Source organism: Corvus kubaryi, unplaced genomic scaffold, assembly GCF_017639235.1.
Source record: "Corvus kubaryi isolate FWS band 111438036 unplaced genomic scaffold, C.kubaryi_AGA036_p1.0 37367, whole genome shotgun sequence".
Taxonomy (NCBI): domain Eukaryota; kingdom Metazoa; phylum Chordata; class Aves; order Passeriformes; family Corvidae; genus Corvus; species Corvus kubaryi.
This window is the reverse complement of record NW_024581119.1, coordinates 5,070,151-5,090,163: the sequence shown is the minus strand read 5'-3', so window position 1 is coordinate 5,090,163 and position 20,013 is coordinate 5,070,151. Positions and strand designations below refer to the sequence as shown.

General features: G+C 49.5%; 1 protein-coding gene across 2 annotated transcripts in view; it reads left to right on the top strand.

Moving 5' to 3' along the window:
* The window catches only part of CDON (cell adhesion associated, oncogene regulated), a 53,447-nt gene that overhangs the window by 326 nt on the left and 33,108 nt on the right, over positions 1 to 20,013 (top strand). Inside the window, exons 1-2 of one of the 2 annotated variants that reach the window (XM_042034040.1) lie at positions 521 to 689; positions 19,595 to 19,731. In XM_042034040.1, coding sequence (XP_041889974.1) covers positions 19,656 to 19,731 — 76 coding nt within the window. In that variant the 5' untranslated portion in view covers positions 521 to 689; positions 19,595 to 19,655. Of the gene's footprint in view, positions 1 to 520; positions 690 to 19,594; positions 19,732 to 20,013 lie in introns of those variants that run through there. The other variant, XM_042034041.1, reaches the window with a different exon arrangement.

The window sequence follows — 20,013 nt, the reverse complement described above, 5'->3', positions numbered from 1 at the left end:
CTGGTGGGGTGCCCGGTCCCTGCGTCCCCAGTCCCGTGGGTGCGCGGGTGCACCTGCTGCTCGGGTGCGCGGGTGCCGGCGGTTCGGGGGTGTGGTCCCGCGGGTCCCGGCTCACGCGGATGCCCGGTCCCGGCGGTTCGGGGGTGTGGTCCCGCGGGTCCCGGCTCACACGGATGCCCGGTCCCGGCGGTTCGGGGGGGCGGTCCCACGGGTCCCGGCGGTTCGGGAGCGCGGTCCCACGGGTCTCGGCGGTTCGGGAGCGTCTCGGCAGCGCAAGGATCCCGCGGCGCCCCGCGCGCACGTGCATCCCCTCCACCCCTCCCCTTCCCCTTAAAGGGCCCGCAGCTCCCTGCTCGCCGCACCCTCGGGCCGCGCTCACCGCCGCCCGCTCCCTCCCCTCCTCGGGCGGTGGGTCCGCCCGCGGGGCACCCGTTCTCCCCCCCCCCCCAGGCCGCCGTTGGTTCGCTCCACGGGGCGGGGCGGGGCTGCGGCACCTCCCCCGACACGGGGCGCCGGTGGGAGCGGGGCGGGGAGCGGAGCGCAGGGGGGAGATAAGCGGCGCCGAGCGGCCGGGCGGCGCTGGATGGAGGCTCCCGCCCGCCGGGACGCCCGCCCCAGCCTGGAATGTCCTGGCGAGCCGCCGCCGAGCGGCACCAGGACCGGGACCAGGGAGGGGGCGCGGCGGAGAGGTAACGCGCGCGCTTCCCGCCGCCGGCGCGCGCTGAGGGGGGCGCGGGCGGGCGCGCGCCGGGAGGGGAGAGCGCGGCTCCTCCGTGAGGGGCGAGCGCGGCCCGGGGCGGCCGCAGGTGGCGGCTCCTGTCACCCCCGGGGCTCGCCCCCGCCGTCGGGCTCCGCGCCCTGTGCCCTCGGTGCGCGGGGCTGAGCCGGTGCACAGCGCTCCGGGGAGCGGGACGAGCCCTCCCGAGCTGCCCGGCGCTGATTTATGGTCTAATTTCGCAGGGAACGCTCCTGCGCTCCTCTCTATTTGTCATTTAAACGCTGCTCTGCTTGAAGGAGGTGCCATAGGGGATAGGTTTGGGGTCGCGTCCAGCCTCTTAACCGCCTTAAAATGGTTAATCTGCATGTTTTTAACCTGTAAGGTCACTTTTCTCTGCAATTAGAGCGGTGGAAAGTCAGTCCCTAAGGCAGGAGGTGGTGTGTGATGCCTGAGGACTCTGGCTGTAAAGCATCCTGACATCTTATCTCTGTTATTATTGTTTTTATTGCATTAAGCTGCCTACCTTCTTAAAGCCACGCGATTCTTGAATTTTAAATTACTTTCCCTTGCTTTGTCTGTCTCTTTGCCAAAAACAAATATAAATTATACAGTTCCTGACTTCTAATGGAAGAACTTTCCAGTCGTCTATCCCATGCTCCCAATACTGATGTTTTTTAAACCAAGAGGGACGTGTTTTTCAGCTGTGACACAGTGTCGGGCAGAAAACAGGCAATGTTTATTTTGCTCCTGCCTCGTAACTGTGTAAAGGCTTGGTGAAAGGGTAAATGTGATGGCTTTATGTAGCTTTTTCTTTTTAATTATTATTTTACTGCTTTTCCCCAACTGCTTTGCTGCCTCTGGGAAGGAGTAGTCGCGCCGAGCCTGCGGCTGTAAAGCTGTCAGCTCTGAAGGGCTGTTTACTCAGTGAGTTGTATCTTTCACACATGCACCAGAAATACAATTTACCAACCCAAACACCAGCCACGGTCACCGAGGTTGCCGGGAGCGTGGAAGCTTTGGTTCTCCGGGGTTTTATCCTTTGTGGCCCAGCGTTTTCCTAGAACAAAGCAGGTAATTCTGGGGTGCTGGCGCTCCCAGCTGAGCTGTGTGGAGCCCCTTTGCTTTTTCCCTCGTCTCCCGTGACTTGGGTGTTTTGACAGTTGCAATTTATGGGATGTACAGTCTGCCCGTAGCTGCTTTAAGGAGAAAAAGTGCTTTTGTGGTAGCGGTTGCTGAGGGCGATGGCCAGCTCCTTCTATATTCCAAAAATTCGCAGTGGATGTTTCCCGGCACAATTTCTTAACGCTTTTCTGTTGAACTCGATATTATTTGCCTTAATTAGAGCCAGAATGCTTTTGTTCCACCAAATTAAAATAGGTGTTGAGAGTGAGAGTCAAACACATTGAAACCAAACCCTGCTTTTCCAAAGCAGCTGCAAGCCTGTCTTGTGGGGAGGACTTGGTAATGCAGTGATTAAAAAGAAATAAATATTTTTCACCTGTATTCCCCTTTCCATAAGAAGAGGGAAGCCTCTGACTGGCTTGGTCTGCATCCCAGAAAATCCACAGGCTTGTGGGGAGACCCATGAGTGTTGCTCAAAGCTATTGGAAGCTGGCTCAGATAGAAGGTGGGATCCACTGAGTCACCTACCATGTTAAAAGGTATTTTTTTTCCCTCCTCAAGGGGTAGGAAGTGAGATGGGAACTGCTGTGGTGTGGAGGGATTAGTAACTCACCCGAGGATGAGCGCTGTGGCTTTGTTGCCTGGATTAATGTGATTTACACCCTTAAGCTGCTCCGGGTGCTCGTAAACAGCAGTGCCCGTGTGTGCAAGGTGAAGTGTGGGCGGGCAAGCTCGGCTACACCATGGGAAGTAGCTTGAGGGGTTGTTTTTTGCCATCCTTCATGCAGTCTTGGTGATTTTTAATCCGTTTTCTCTGGTGGGACAGCAGCTCTGCTGCCTTTGCCACCAAACCCCCAGGATGGTGGCACTGGGGTTTTGGCCAGCCCCCCTGTGTGCCCCCTCTGCTGGATCACTGGGCTGCTCTGGGGCTAAAGTTTTTGGGTTTTACCCCAAAACTAAGGAGGGAGGGGAAAAAAAGCCGTGCAAGGAAAGGTCTGACCGTGCTGGGCAAATCCCACCAGTGCTTTCATTATCTCAAGGTGTGCTGTAAGCCCATAAACGAGGCTCCTGCTTACTTTGGCTTGCTGGTGTGCCAGAGGAATAAGGCAGCTGTGCTCCGACTTCAGGTGATGTCACTTGAGGATTTTAACTGTCAGAGCTTAAAAATACCCTGGCTTGTTTAAAGACTGCTTCTGCAGATGTGGAATTGGGGAAGCAAAGCAATGGATTGTGAGTGCACAGCCACACCAGGGTTCAGCATCTCATAAATCCCTCTCTGCCTGTCCCACAGCAGAGCTGCTCTGCCCAATGAGGCCTCGGGCGTACCATGAGCAGGGCATTAATTGGTGGGTGCTCAAGATAAGGCATTACCATGAAGTGCAAGACCAACAAAGTCTCAGTGCCAGCAACTAACTGGGAAGCGTGTGATGATTAAATCATTTTGGGAATAAAGCTGTTTTCTGATGCGGTGGTACAGTCAGCAGCACCTTCTCCCGTGTGGTTGTTGGTGTGACTGGGTGTGTACAGGACCAACTGCTGTGATTTCAGGTTGTTTGCTGGGCTGGGTGTGAGGAGCTGTGGGTCAGGGGCTGATCTCTGAGCGTTTGTATGTGCACACGGAATGAGCTGTATTGAAAAGGTTCCCTGCAGGTCATGTGAGCTGTTTCCTAGTTCTGTGTGTAAAAAGGCATTGAACTTCACCTGGATTTCCCATATCACCCACCAAACCTGCTCTTCACACCTTCTCCGAGAGCTCCTTTACCTCCTCTTTCTGGCAGGCCTTTTAACCTGTGGTGGAAAACCTCCTGCTCTGCATCTTCCTTGTTCCCATGTCCACAGTTGTGACTCTTGAGGGGTTTCATTGCAGTCCTGTGGTCTTGGCACACAGTCCTATGCAAAACAACATGGAAATGTGGTGAACCTGTTGGTGAGCTTCCATGAGGCTTTGAAACCTGTGGTTTAGTACTAGAAGCCCTGAGACTGAGTGGGTCTTCACCCACAAACCTGCTGGGGTTGGGTATCTCGGGTAATGTTTTCTACGGAATCACTTTAATGGGAAAGCTGCTGGACGTCTTTTGTTAGGCAACATCTCATTTGTAGAAATTGATACTGTAAACTTGTCCTTTGTATGTAGAGTCAGGTTTTTGTCTCCTGCTTTGCTTATGAGCTGCTGACTAGTGAGTGGCTCCCTTGAGCTGAGTCCTGCCCCTTCCTCCTCACTGCAGTGGTTTGCTGTCAGTTCTCTGGTTTTCGGTGTTTCAGTGGGCTGGGGAGCTTCAGAACCAGTTGCTATCTGCAGCTGGGGTGAGACTGAGCTAAAAACCTTGTTTCAAGTGGAAGTGGTCAAATTTCCTCCTTAAATGGGAATTTACAGCTTGCCTTGCAATCCTGACTCTTAAAGCTAGTACATGGGCACCAAACTGTGTTCTCTGTCCACTGTTTTTGCTATTTTGACCTATTTTGTTAGCAGGTGGGCCTTTCCTACTTACTTTCTGCTCTCCTGGAGGCCGCCCTGAGCAAACCCTGCTATTGTGTGTCCCCTTATCCTGCATCATTTGCTCTGGGATGGTGTTTGTCTTTGGCAAAGTCAGCAAAAACCTCTTTGCTGTATTACTTTGGCTGGTGGGAGGTCTCCAACTACGCTGGCCCCAGAATTTCTAGACTAGATAGTTTCCTCTGTGCGTGTGTATATATGTTCACTTTTTTCAGTTGCGTGTTCTTCCAGTAATTTCCTTGGTAGATGGCTCAGTACCACTTCCAGGGCTGAGCATGTCAGAGTTTTCCACTTACATTCCCCAGCTCCCTTCTCCCTTTCTGGTGGGGATGATGATTCTCCAGTGACAGTGATCACTTCAGGGGAAATGCTTGTTCAGCCTGGTGGGGGATTGAGCCTTTTACATCCAGACCACCTGCCATTTCCATTAAGCCCCTACTCGTTCTTTCTGTGTGAGAAATATCTGCTGTCTTTCAGCAGGAGGGAAAACAATCATGTAAGGTGGGTTGTTTTCCCGTTTTCCATACCTCTGAGATGTCTCGGAGCTCTTCTAGCCAGGTGGGACTCTATTTTTTTTTTTTTCTTTTTTCTTTTTCCCCCCTTTTTCCCCCCTCCCCAGCTCCTTGGGCGCAGTTTCACGTTACAGCTCCATCCGAGGACTCGCTGCTGCAGGAGGTGGCAGGTACATTCCTGCCTCTTTCCCGCTGCGGGAATCCAGCAGTGGAGCAGCCGCAGGGGAGTGACTCCAGCTAACCCTTCAGAAAAAAATGTACCCAAGCCCCAAACTTTCCTGGATCTCGCTCCGCAGTTAGAGTTGCTAAATCTTCCACTTGGATAACTGGGAAGGCCCTGGGGGGCTGGAGGGGGCTGGTGGGGGGATGGCCCCTTTTGGCAGCAGTGGCTTCTAAATTGGCTTTGCTGTCTCCTGATCCTGTGCGCTTGCTCTGCTGCTGAGCCGGGGTGGGTGCCTTGCAGAGAGGGAGGGGTTCTGGCCAGCCCCCTCCATCTCCTGCCTCTGGAAATGCCCAGTTGAACCAGTCCAGCTCACAGAAACAGCACAGGTAAGGGATAAAATCATTCCCTGAAGCCTGGAGTGAGCAAGACTAGCTTAGCTGGGATATTGCCATCAGCTTGGCAGCAGGGGGGAGCTGGGGAAGGAGGAGACCATCCCCAGCTCCATGTGGCTGAGCTGAGAGGTGAGACCACACCCTCGGCCTCACCTGTCTCTCTGATCACGCCTTTGATTTATACCCTGGGTTCTGCTGTTTAGCTTTCCCCACAGACTCCAACCATTGAATCTGATAATGAACCAAGTGGTTGAGTCTTATTTGTTTAATTCAAAGAGAAGTTTAATGTTTCCTACCTTGCAGTGTGCAGAGACTTTGCCTCGCAGCCCGTGGTTTTCCTTGCAGTGAACCTATAAAATGCCAAGACAAGGACTAAAAGGCTTGAGGCCGTCATTGAAACAGTCTTGGCAAAAAGGCTGGGCACCACAGTTTTACATTTTTGGAGGGGTTTGAGAGTGTTTTGTCTCTGCAAACGTGTTTGAGGGTTGCATTGCGTGTGAAGTATTCCCTGTCAGCTCGCCTTCTGTGTGCTGGTGAGCCCCTGGTATCGTGGGCTGCCAGCTCCAGCCAGAGGGGAGCTTCTCAGCCCACCTTAATCTTAGGTGAAGAGCAGACAGATCCTGAATGTCTCTGTAATTGCTCCCTGGCATCTGCTGAAGCACCGAAGTACAGACATGCTGGAGATGTCCAACCTCCTGGAATTGCTGTTGTATTTTCTGTAGGCACCTTGTGCCCAAGTGCAGCCTGCTCTAGCTGGAGATGCTCCTGCCAGGGGATGGCATTAGGGGGTTTTGTTTCCAAAGAAACTATTTATCTGGGTAAAAGGCCTCACTCTAAAGAATCTTGCAAGAAATTAATCATTTTTCCATGCAAGTTTGGAAGGTAAGGACCCAGGTGACTGTTCTTCTCCTGGGGAGCAACAACAATGGAAGGGGACAGTTCATGTGGCCCCTTCTGAAACAAACAGTGATTGTTTGGAGTTGAAATTCCGTGCTTGCTTCCAGATCAATCCACTTGAAGTTACTGTAGTCAGGTGGTATGTTTTCAGTTTTTAATTTCTTCTTTTTTTTCTTCTTCTTGCTTGTTGTTAGTTGAGAGCTGATAGATCGGCCCAAATAAGGCCATGAGAAAGGCTGGCCATTTCCAGGAGGATCCACAGGCAGTCAGTGCATGACTTGTTGCCTTTATCTCTGAGATCAGGAGATTCCTTTGCAGTGATGGATTAATCCACCCTTGAGTGAATAATATAACTGAGAACAAGTAGGAGCCAGCGCTCCAAGCAGATGATTTGTTCAGTACGTGTGTGCCTCCCCTCCCCTCCCCCTCTGAAAAGTGTCTTTCTTCACCGTTTCATTCAGCCTGTTGAAACCTCACAGCAACCTGTGTCTGCGCCAGCCCCCGGCCCAGCGGAGGGCGAGGATGGGGCTGTGCCAAAGGCCTCTGCTCCCAGGTGCAGGAGAAGATAAACCACAGCCCCACTGAGTGTAGGATGGAGAGAAGGTGCCTGTGGGCTGCTGAGGCTGTGATGTCACCTGTCTGCTCTGGCCATGACATCACCTGTCTGTGCATTCTCCTCACCGCAGGTGAGAGTGTTGATGCTGGCACCTGCCCGGGGTGAGCTTGCCCAGCTCCGGTCCCTCAGCAGCAGTGACTGTACCCCAACACGAGGCAGCGGGCTCTGTGTCCAGGAGAAGTTGTGCAAAGGAGCTGGAATATTGGGGTTGGCGGAGTGAACTCACTGGGCACGAGGGGATGGCAGTGGGTGGCTTTGAACAGAAATTTGGTATTTGGGAAGATGGTTCTTCTGTTGTGCCAGGGCACATCTGCGGCTGGTAGCTCATCAGCAGAGCCACGGCTTCTGGAGCTACTCAGGGGTATCCTGGAGCTGGACACTGAAGGCCTCCAGTGACACATGGGCAGTCCTTGTTAGCACACCTCCTGCAGCATACAAGGCTGGCAGGGAGTTGTGCAGCTACAGCAATAGAATTCATGTAGTGAGATCTGTTATCATCCCTATGGATATCCTGGAATAACTCTTTGGCAGCTCATAAGCTGGGTCTTGTTGCTTTAACATCTTGGAATCCATCATAGTCTGCTCCTGTTGATAGGCTCAAGGAGGGTGTGAGATGCCTGGGCCATCCTCCTCCTGCTCAGCGACCTCCCCAGGCAGTCAGTGTCTTACTGAGAAAAGCTGCAATAGCTCGAGGTCAGGTTGGTGGAAGTCCCCAGCTTTGGCTTTCCTTGTGTCATGAGTGCCAGTAGCCTTGCCTTGATCCCATGGTCTTGGGGTGTAGTATTGGAAGCACTGGTGGCAGCTTTCAGCTGCGTTTCAGAGAGTTTCTGTGCTGTGTGGGGTGAAGATAACACACTTAAAATGTCATTCTCCCTTTGGAGAACGGGCTTTGCTGCTGTTGGCTGTACATAATTTCTGGGAGCTGAGGAGTTTTGCTGTGTAATGTTCCAACTCCATGTAGATTAAATATATTGTGGAGTCAAAATAAACAATAGCATGTGGTTTTCCTTTGTTCACCCCCCCTTCCCCACAATGAGAGTTCACAAAAGTTCTTGAATTAGGGCTCTGCGTGCCATACGCTTGAGCGTAGGCTCAGATTTTCATAAAGCTTCCTGAGGGCTGTTACTGCTGGGGAGCGTTTTCACCTTTGGGATAGCCTTGGAAAGCTCTTTGTTTCTCAGAAGCTTGTTCCGAAGGTGTGCTTCAGTGTAGCGCTCAGATACTTGTTGCCTTAAATGCTTTGCAGTGACAGTGTATCACAGCTTGATGGAGATTTGAGACTTCTCTAATAAGATGCAAGAGAAGGAGGAAAACCCCGAGGGTTTTTTGGAACAGAAGATGTTTTCTGTTCCTGCCACTAATCTCTGTTGCAGAATGAAATAGGAATGTATACTTTAAATCTCTGTCAGGGTGTAGAAGGAAGCTGGCAACGGATGTAATCAAAAATGTTATTATCAAAACTCTCTAAGTATGTTGAAATTTCAAACTTAATGATATCATTTTAAATTCAGCTATTCAGACTGAGGCATGGTTTTGGGGTGCAGATTGCACTTCCAAATTGTGCATTGGGATGGACCAGAGAGGAGTTTGGAGCAGACTGTAGATGGGTACTGCAGTGGTGTGGCTGGAGTCTTCAGCCCTGTGATCTCCAGTGACTGGGGTGGCAGCATTAAATTGAGGTGTGGTTTTCTAGATTATGGACTTGGTGGCTGAGCACTTAGAAAAAGGTCCAGTTTCCAAGTTAGCATTTTTCCTAATCACTGTGTTTGTTATGGCTTGTACGTAACCAGCACACATAGAAAGTGTACATGTTTGGAGTTTGTCTAGAACAGCTCTGGGCACAGAGAACACAAGGAACCAACACCAGGTCTGATGTGCAGCAGCAAAGACTCTACCCAGTGTGAGAGGAGACAGAAAGCTTCCAGCCTTATACTTGGAGTAAGGGAACTGCGAGTAACCTTCACCCTTCTGACCCTTTGTCCTCGAGTGGAGAGGCTGCAGGTTGAGGATGTAGAAGAAGCTCAAGTCCTTCTCTGAGCCAAAGGTGTGAAGCTGTTTATTTTCACTGGGGCAATGTATATATTGCAGGGGGCAGATGCTCGCCTGCTTAACCCAAGCACTCGCTGCTTATCTGGGCTCTGGCAAGTGTACAAGTGTTGTCCCTTCTAATCCCCCAACATTAAACAGTCCAGGCACCTTTCCCTGGCTGAGCCTGGGTCTGCTTTAAAAACACACACGCACAGAGGCCAACAAAAAAGAAACGTTTGCTTTCTTTGCCAAGTTTAAATGAAGACTAATGCTGTAGTGCTGCTTAATCTTGTTTTTCTTGCTATCTGATGGATGCTAACGTGGGATGGAGTCAATCCCGGCAGCCGGTTATCTTTGCAGGGCCCCCATGTTGCTGAGCTCGGCATTAAAGTCTCGTGGGGGAGTTGATGTGCTATGAAGAGTCTGGAACTTTCTTGCTATGTGGCGAAGCTGTGGCATCCATCTTCCTTTGGGAAGGTGTCTCCAGGAATTGCCAGTCTGCTGTTGGACGTCCGAACAGAAATCCCGTTGGGCAAAGCAGGATGTGTCTGTGCAAGTGAGAACAGGGCACAGTCAGGTGAACCTGGCGGAAATTTCTCCCTGGTCTCAGTGATGAAACTTAACTCCTTTCTTATCAGTTGCTCGTGTTTGAACTGGTTCTGCTGGGAACAGCTGCCATGGCCCTGATTTGCAGGAAGGGGTTTGGGCTCTGACTCACGACCCAGCACTGTGACGGTGCTGCCCTGAGTGTCCCCAGTCCTGGGCAGGGGTCCCTGCTGCTGGCAGGGCTGATCTTGGCTGCAGTGAGTGAAGCAGGAGGGCTGGAGGAGCCAAACCCTCAGGCTAGAGCTTCATGATGACTGCTGCCTCCCTCGCTTGGATCAACGCTCTCCTTCGGCTCTGCTGGCGTGAGGAAGGAGGCGGGAAGCTTCGCCCGGTGCTCTGTTGCGCAACACCACTGAGCAAGGCCAACCCAAAGCCTCCCTCTCTTTCCCCCATGTTCCACTACCCCTCTCCTTGCCTGGGAGCCAGGTTGGTTTGTTGTAGCAAACTTGGCCTGACCAAGACAATTTTTTCATTTACTTTTCTGCCTAGCCGCTGCTTTTATCTGGGCCTGAGGCAAAGGGGCTCGTTTTGCTAAGCAATATTGTCAGTTGTGTCAGGATTCCTTCCCTCGAGGTGAAGAAGTGCAGAAGTGTGTGTTTGCTGGAGAGCTCGGACTTCAATTTTGAAACCAGGTTTGGTCTTTTGAGCATGGGGGAAGGGAGGGGAGGAGTGCAGTAAAACTGAATTACTGTAAGGCTGGAGGATGGATTGTGTGAAGGCTTGTTTTAATCGGGGGAGGAAAGGCCAGGGTCTTTCCTGCTCTCTCCCTCAGCTGTCCCTGGTTAGCTGGTTTGCTTTTTAATAAGCATTGTTCTGCCTGGAGCCTGGGTCCAGCAGCAGGGAGTGTTGGCATTACCTGTGACAGCGTGTGGACAGCTGTAACAGGAAGGGAAGCAGTGCCTTGGAGTGCAGGGCAGCACTTTTGTTTAGAGAACAGAGTCCAAATGGGTCTGTTGCTCCAATTTGTGCACAATTCCAGCCATCCGCAGGCATGGTGAATTCTAAGGTGACTAACAACTGTGCTGTAACACAGGCTTGGCTCTCCTGTTCCAGTGCACCTCCCATATCCTGCAGCCATGAGTTCACAGGCTCCTAATTGCCTATGATGTAAGACAGCAGTAGATGAGGTTGCTATAAATTCTGGCTGCAGGTGTGGATTTAATGGCTGTGCTTCCCTTTAAGGGCTCATGGATAGCATGGATCTCTGCAAGTTACAACAGACCGAGTTGGACTCAGGCTAGCACAGCTAAAAGAACCCATTTGTCTGTGCTTTTCAGAGCTGTTGCTTGCCGGAGGCTACCAAAGGACGAGGTGTCAGTGTTCATCTGGAATTGCCTCAGGAATGAGCTTGCTGTCCTCTAATAGAGCTCAGCCATGGTTCCAATTCTTTCCATCAACATTCTCTCATGGCTGAACTGCCCAGGTGTGAGAGTGCTGCTGGAAGTGGACCTTTAGGCAGCCTGTGTGGACACAAGCACCTTTGTCTGAGAGTCTGACAGGTTTTTCTGATGATGAGAACAAGCCTGTGGTTCTAGTCCTTTTTATTTTTTATTCATGCTGGATTCTGGTTTTAGAAACCATAGACAAATTATAATTATGGGTGATGGTCCTTGGCATGCAAAATGCAAACTTCTTGGAGGGAAAAAACCATTCCCTGAGGTAGTACTCCAGCTTGCTGTGGTGTGTGCACCTGTAGCTCGGATAATTAGGATGGTGAGTTCCCTAGCTCCCTTGAGAAAATGGGCATGGCTCACTTGGAGTTTGGTTTTGTATATTTTTCTTCATTTTCGCACACATTCTTGCAGTCCAGGGCTTATTAAACATACCAGGGTGGTGCTTCATGAGTTGATCTGAGGCCTCATGCTGTTGAAGTGCTAAGTTCCTGTTCTTGGATGTCCATTCCCAGCCCCTCCTTTGGGCTGGTGCTCCAGGACTGCATGGGGAGCTGAAACTGCTCCCTCATCCAGGTGAAAACTGAACCTCATTTTTCCTCTGGCTGAGTTTTCAGCTGGATCTGCCAGCAGATCTGACTCACTTGCTGGCCGCAGGATCCCTGGTGCAGATAGGAGAATGCAAGCCAGGTCCTGAAGGAAGGTGTTGCTGCCCTCCTCGGCAGCAGCCCGTCTTTAAATTGGCTGAAAAACTGGTTGCGAAATCTCACTGTTGCTAAAAACCAGAGCTGAAGAAGTAAAGCAGGCGCCTCCTCCCGAGGCTGAGGCCAGCCCTGAGGAAGGAGCAGGGAGGGGGTGTTGGCCGAAGGACCCTTGGAGACGTGGCTGAAGGCAGCAGAGCTCTCTCGGGTGTCCCTTCAGTGGTACGGCACAGGTGTTGAGCTAAATGTGGGGAAGAAAATGGAAATATGAGGCAAAGTAGTGCCTAAGCAGGAAAGATCAAGGCAGGGGAGGTCTGGGGGGCCTCGAAGAGCAAAGGGTGAGAATTTTGTATGTATTTGGCCTACTGTGATGGAACTGTTAAACTAATGATACCCTTAGCTCCCTTGGGGGCTGAAAGCCCTGATTTAGGCATTTAAGCGTAATTGCAGCCCAGCAGAACTGTGTATCAGGCTAATGCTCTGTTCTCTCGCTTCCCCCGAGGCCAGAGGAGGCAGGAGCCATTCCCACTTCATTAGTGTGGCAGCAGGGGGACTGTCTCAGCTCTTTTGCTGAAGTTAATAATAAAATCAAACTAATTGTTATGCCTGTTTGTGGAGAAGAAAGTGTGGCTTCTGGGATGATTTATTTATTTTTCTCCTGATGCCTGTCTCGCTGTGACCGGTGTTGGAATGGCAGGACGGGAACCCCAGCTCTCCCCCCTCGGAGTACAGATGTGTCTCGGGAGCAGAGTCGTGACTCGGGAGTGTTTTCATCTGTGTGTGCCGAGGCCCAGTACACAAACTGTTAAATTTCCGCCCCTCAGCTCCCAAATCCATTCCTCCTGTCCATGCCAAAGCATGCGTTCTTCTATCAAGACCATATGTACGCCAGGACCAAGGTTCTAAAGTCAAGGTGTTTTTGAAATATTGGAGTGCAAATTAAGTATCTGAGTAATCTTAACTGTCTTCTAAAAAAAAAAAAAAATCTCTATCAGCCTCACATATAACTCAAAAGATTAATGGAAGGCTAAACTTTGATCCAAGTCCAACAGCTGATACCAACCATGAGACTTTCCAGGCCTGAAAGCAAAATAGAAAAATCCAACAAAAAAGACCTCCTTCTCCATCTTTGAGGCACACAGCCTCTTGGCCATGGTTTGAGCTAATACTGCTATTTTTTCTTCAGTTGCTTAACCTCTTCTTGTGTCACCTTTGTCCTGTGCCACTGGACCTTACCTAGAGCAGTTTGAGTAAATTAGTGACATTATTTAGGGTGTTTTGTAGCTTTGTAGGAAACACATCTACCTGGTTATTGAGGAAGGCCATCAGGATGTGGGATCCCCTGTCCTCTCTGGGACTCAGTCACTGTCTCGTTTGCTCGGCTTTGTGTGTTTTTCCTGCCATCTGCCACCCGAGCAAACACTTGCTCTGTATTTTGACAAAAATATCAACTTTGGGGTCTTTAAGGTCCCTTCTAATCCAAGCCATTCTATGAAAAGTGACATGCCATTAGAAATTGCTGCACAATTCATAAGGGACTTTAGTCTGCCAGAATTGCTCTTTGGATTCATCACTGATTCATGGGGGGGTTTAAATGGTGTGAAGCAAGAAAAAAGGTCCGTGTGAGGCTGCCTATAAAAATATACGTTACCTAAAAAGAAGTAAAAATACCAATTGAATCCTTAGGTGGGAATCTGCATAGGAAGCACTTGGATGTGGGTGCCAGGCATGGGTATGGGCAGAAATGTTGGAGGCATTACTGAAATCCAAGCTGGGGATTGCAAAGTTTGAGCAACTGTAATTTCTCTCCTTTATTCAGGAGATCCTTATCCTTCTGATAAGGATCTGGAGGGTGCACCTTCATTTGTTTAAAATGTAGTAAATAAATATGAACAGAACATCAAAGGATGCTTTTTCTTGTAATTTTTAACTGCCTCTCCACTCAGTGTTTCTGTGGATCCCTTGGCGTCCGTTTCATTGTTTTCTGACCTGTTTGTGTCTCTCACGCTTGGTTTATAGGGTTACTGTCAGCAAACTGATTTTTCTGGGTTTTCCCTTTCACGTGTTTTTTTGGGGGATTGAGAAAATCCCAGGCGTATGGGACTGTGCGGCAGAGTTCTGTGTGTTTCCTAAAAGCACATGCAAAATCCCTTTGAAGAACGTAATTTTATTGCTTACACTCACGAAATTCTCTCTTTGGTGATGCCATAATTCCAACACAAATGCTTAATTACGGCATTTTTTACAAAATCCCCAACCCTTCTGTAGCTGCCTGGCTCCTTATCTCCAGGCCTCGGCTTCCTGTGATTTAGTAACACACAAACTGCAGCTCCAGTGCTCGAGGTGGAGAAGAGTAAAACGGGAGCACTTGAATGTTTTTTGCCCAAGCTGTGATTACAGCCCGGCGTTTCCCGGTGCTCGAGCCCTCTCTTCGGAGTGTAATTAGGAACACATTGATTCTTATTGCAGCTGGCAGCTGCTCGCTATTGCCTTTTTCAGCTTCTGACCCCCATAGTCCCGCTGACCTTTCCTGGGGTTAGTCGTAGGCCCTTTTCATTGTGATGGGCTCGAAGTGGCTCATGTGGAGTTGATTATTTCCTTGCTTGTCTGGCCTTTTTGGTGCCATAACTCCAAGTCACTTCCATTTTTTTCCCCTGCTTTTGGCTGACCACAGTGAAAGGAAATGCTTTTGCTGGCGACAGGATCGGTTTGCACGCTTGACTGACTCGATTGAGACCCTGAAAGGGGGGGAGGGGGAGGGTAATGAACACTGTAGGTGCTGCATTTGCTTTTTAAAGGTTGATGTTAATGATTGAGTGGTCATTAAGCATTCATAAAAATGAGGCTTCGGCCGGCTCCGTTGCCTTTTGGCACTCTGAGCCCCGCGGGTTGGCATTGGGAATGCGTCTGCCGCATCCCGCCTGGCAGCGGTGGCTTTAGGGTGGCTTTCGGGTGGCTTTAGGAGCAGCGCGGTGAGCGTTCACCGCTGGCAACTGCGCGGCACTGCCGAGGTGTCCCGGCCCCGAAACACCGGCAATAAACCGGCGAGGTCAGTCCGAGAAGCCGCGGGCAAGCTGCCGTGGCTCCCGGGCCGGACCCCGCTCCTCCCAGCCCAGAAAGCTAATGAAGTCTATGTGCCAGCTGTTACACTCATTTTGCCAGACCCCAGGAGGACAGCATGAAGACAGTCAGTGATCAAAGGCTTTGGAGATCACTGAGGAGCCGAGCGGCAGGAATGTCTGATTGCTTTCTCTTGGAATGCCACAGGCTTCAATACCTTCTTTTTTTCTTTTTTTCTTTTTTTTTTTCTTTTTTTTTTTTTTTAAGGTGTCTTGGTGTGAGATTTAATGATCTAACTCAGCTTGCTCACACTGAAGCCAGAGTATTTTAGCTAATTCAAGGGGGTTCATTTGCTCTAGATTTAGGTGGTTTGAAAATTTGTGGGTTTTGTTGTACAGATGGCAAGTTAAAATGAAATTTTCTTGGTAATTCTAATAAATGACCTAGGGAAAAAACCAATTTGCTGTGCTTCGGGTGTTAAATCACATATGACATTATGAAGTGAGGTGGGATGAATCAATTTTGAGTTGCTGCTGTTTAGGAAAAATGGGAAATCTGTATATCCAAAGCTGGTATACTCCAGAGGGCTGTCACGATGCAGCTGGTGGGCAGTGCTGCCTCTGAGGCAGCGGTGCTCAGTCACTTTTTCCTTGGGCTTCTTAGCAAAGGCTGTCAGCTCCTGGAGGTGGAGTGGGCAACCTGAATAACTCCCTCTGTTCCTGAGCATGCTGTTTCCTTCCTCCTCCTTTTGCTCTACCCAGCATTTATGGGACCTGGAGCGTTTGGGTAGTGCAGAAACCCTTCCTCGTTTAGCTGTTCCTCGTGGAACAGCTTGCTGAAGGTTGGGAGAGTGTTGGAGCAGGGAGAGATGGAGCGGGAGTGCAGAAACAGACCGAGGTGTGGGGTGGTGGCTGTTGGGAAGGCAGGTCCTGGTATTGTCCTGCCAGCTGGTCTGAGATGGCAGGAAGATGATTCAGGGAGCTAAACCAAAATGGAGATGAGATAATGCTCTTTTCATAGTGGCTCTGCCCTCAGCTGCAAGGGTGGAGAGGAGAAGTTCACGGTCCAGTAAATAAGTGGGGCAGGATCTCAGCTGTGTTTGGAAGGACACTGGAGCTTGACACCATGGGAATGCATGGAAAATAGCATTTTGTCATCTTTTAGACTGTGAAACCTTATTTGGGGGTGAACATGGGTAGGAGTGAGTTAATTTGGTGAGGGTTAAGTTACAGTGCCAGGACCAGACTTGTGGAGCTGTACATTGAAAACCACTGGTTTCTGGAGAAACAGTGACAAACATGAAGCTTTGGGAAGAGACAAGAGGGTCACTGCCAGGGCTGCAGAAATCCCAGCTGGTCTGGTGCCTGTGTCTTCCCATCTTGGCTCAGTAGGGTGCTTAGTAAGCCCACAGGCTCCCTGGTCCGGGATGGCCTGTGTCCATCCTGGTCAGGTCTCCAGGCCGCGACAGCCGTGTGACCGTGTGCCAGCTGCCCTGCAGCACCCTGTGTGCCAGGCTGGTGTGCCAGTCTGGTGCTGGGGACAGCCCTCCTCCTGTGCTGGGAAACCTCCGGTGCTCTTAAGGAAAGTTAAACCATCCCTTCCCCTCTGTTTGGAGTTAGTGTGGATGGTTTATTTTCTTGCCTGCGCATGGCATTCCAGAGGTTGCGGGGCTGAAACTGGGAGCTGCTGGACGCCTGTCCCCACAGCTCTGTGCTGAGGGGTTCCTTTCATAAAGGGTCAGTGACAAATGAGGCACACAGCTAGAATTATATCATGTGCAGAAATACTTCATCTTGCTAATTACATCCAGAAGTGCCAGGCACACGTTTGTGGGCGCCCCTGTGTGTGCAGCATGCTTCCGAGGGGCAGGCATCCATTGCAATGGTCGGGATGACCCCTCCCCCTGACACAAGTCCGTTATCTTCCTTGTTTCCCTTGCTCCAGGAGCAATAACCTACTTTAGAGCTGACAAGGAGGTCAAGTGCTGCACGAAGATAACTAGAGGATGACTTTAGGTGAAGAGGTCTGGGTGGAAGTGGGAGAAATGTGGCCTTTGCCATGCTGTGCCTTTCTGCTGGGCTGGAGAAATGGCCGGTGAAAGTGAAAAGTGCATTTTCCTGATCCACAAAAACCATGTCTATCTCTATTCAACCTTGAATATTATTTATATTAATAACTCCTCTTTTAGTTTAAAATGCTCAGACAGTGACACCTCTTACTCCAAAATAACTTTGACTATTTGATCCACAAGTGGTGGAGATTCATCCTCCCAGTCGAGGAACAGTGGGCAGAGTTGTTCTGGGCAGAGCTCATCTTGGAGTCTAGGACACTAAAATGGAGCCACATCTAAACAAGGTGCACCTCTTTCAGATCCCAGCCGGTCCCCAGTGACTGGTACTTGCTGTCAAAATGGGAGCTCAGGGTTATTGAAAAGATGGCAAAGGGGAAGGGTCGTGTTTTTCCATCCCTAGGGCTTTTTTAATACAATATTAAAGAGGCAAAGTTTCTCCACAGGATTTCTAAAGACCAAAAAACTACAAGCTGTGGTCTTGCCCTCTTCTCTGTATTTAGCAAGGGGCTTCTGGAGTGTCACCATCTGCAGGAGAAAAAGAAAGAAGCATTTTTGGGTTATGTTGTGTTGCTGGGTCTTATCTTCCCCGGTGTTCCGAAATCTACCAGTGAGCAAGATGTCTCTGCCATCCCTTCAGAAGCAGGTGTTGGAGAAACTTCATTCAGATGCCCGAGTGTTGATGGCTGAACAATCCTACTCCAGTTAAAGCCAATGTTTTTCCTTTTTTCCCCCCCAGTCAAAGAACTTTGGTCTTTGTGGCTCGCTGTGTGTACTCACTGCTTTGCAGTTGATCTTACCACTCCACAAGCCTGCAAAAGCCAAACTGGTAGGTCAAAAGAGGAGTAGCTGTTGACACTGGCAGTGAGGAACATGTAAGGAGAAAGATAAACAGAGGGAAATCAGAGCCTGGATAAAGTAGATCTCCAAAGATAAAGTTTAGTTAAAGATAATGAGCTGGCCTTGTTTAAAAAGACAGCTGCAAAATAACCCAGTAGCTCCATGTGCTGGGGTTAAAGTTGACCCAGAATATACGTTTCATTGCTTTTGATAAATAAATAGTGGAGGGAAGATTTGGCAAAAAGCAACATTGCCCCCAGCCCTCTTCAGCAAAGTGTTTAATGTTAACAAGTTCTCTGGGTGTTTACTTTGTCCTCTGCGCGCGCTGGTGGAGCAGCGCTCCTGCCCTTGAACCGAGGGAGAATTCAAATAAACCAACCCCTTCGGCACAGCTGGGCTCTTCTGCCATCTGTGGCTTCCCAAAACAGCCCTGGCTCGCCTTGGGAACCAGCCTGGGCCACAGGATTGCTGGGTCTTCCCAACAGCTGAAATAAATTTGCTGGATCAGATAAAACTGCCCAGAAACGGGAGCAGAACTTGACAGCGTTTCTTGCTGCCCTCTCAAGCTGTCAGTGTAACCCAGAGTGCAGTTTGCAGGCAGAAGTGGCAGTGAGCAAACAGCTCCATAAAGCCAGAGTGATTCTTTAATTACAACTGGAGGCTTTTCCTGATGCTTAATTTGCATATATATTTTACCATGATGCTGCGATGATAAAGTAAGGTTATTTTTAAATAAACCACAGGAATAATTTTGCTGTTGATGTCCGGATCCAGCTTCTTGGAAAGCAAGTGGCTCTGTGAACACTCAATAAACTGAGACTTTCTCCTACCAAGCATGTGTATTGCTGCACTTGCTTCTGTGCTCAAGTAAAACTCCCAGTTATTGTGTGTGTGTTGGATACGTGTTTATATACACAGCTGATAGATGAGATGTTTAAACTATATGTTGAGTGTTATCAGCAGTGGAATGGTATGGCCGGGCTGATAAATGAAGTAACTGTGCTAAATGAGCTCAGATCTTATCCATCATAGCATTACACAAGGCCAATAGGACATTTACATGAACGGCAGCTGTAGATTTATTGTTTTCTTGGAGAAACCAGTGTTTGATTGAGACTCAGAGTGTCAGAAACACCATTCCTGAGACTCACCTCGTGCAAGTCTGGTTGCTGGTTCCATGATTTAGTTTGTATTTTGCTGGTTTAACAATTTATTGTAGAGTCGTTCAGGTTGGAAAAGACCTCTGGGATCATAGTTAGTTTGTGTTTTGCTGGTTTAATGATGTAGTTTTTGATGATGAAAGTGAGATCTTACGTAGCTGAATGGTCGTGTGTGATACGGCCAAGGAAAGGACTGCTCTCTCTAGAAGCAGCCATGGAGATAAAAGTGGATCTAATGGGTGCCCCAAAAGGATAGAGGAGAAAGCACCATTTGTTTGGGAATATAAATTGAGAACAAGACTAATACTGGTGTTTTTTTTCATTGCTATGGTTTGCCTGTAAAGCCCAGCAGAAGGAGCCAGCAGATGACAGGTCTCAGTGAGCAGGTTTGGAGCAACTGTGAGCGGTAGCGGCATCGCAGCAGTAGATTCATAGAAACTTGTAAAACAAGTGCGGCCTGATGATAGATGGTCAAATGATTATTGTTTGCAAACAATATTATCTCCAATAGATAAGCTGTTTACTTTGGACTCCAGCTCCTCTGGGTGGAACGGAGTCTAATTTATCAGGGCAGAGCGGTTCAATGCGGATGCCTCATGCCCCAGCTGTGGAAAAACTCTTACATTAAGATTAGTACTTGGAACCACAGTGAAGTTCAGCTCTAACTCACTTTTACAGATGGTTTCTATATTGCAAAGAATATTGGCTGTTTCCTGGTTGTGCCTTTTTTTTTTTTTTTTTTAAAAACCCCAAACACTTTGTTGTAAGAGAGTTAAAAGACGAACTCCTGAAACTCACAGTAGACATGTGCCTGTTTGTTTTGTAGCTGTTTCCGTGCCTCGTCTTAGTCTGGAGCTTCGGACTTTCAATTTGGATAATCTGGCGCTATGCATCCAGCCCCCGGGCGCTTCCAGGCACTGCTCCTCATCGCTGCCACCGGCCTTGTCACTGCCACCAGCACAGGTAAGGCCTCACCCAAGCTGGGGGACTTGGAGGTTTTGGGGTTGAACCCAGACTTTGGAACAAACAACACTTGGGAGTGCATTTCGAAGTGGCCAACTTTATTGGATATTGTCAATAATCTGCTTTTAAGGAAGCATGGAGCACTGAAACCCAGCCTTACACTCGATACATGACTTTGCTTGTGTCTGGCTCAAAACAAGTGCCAGAACATGGAAGACTCTGGGCTACGTGGGTTTGTTCCTTGGGATCTCCATGGATTCAGCTGGATGCTGATTCTGCTGC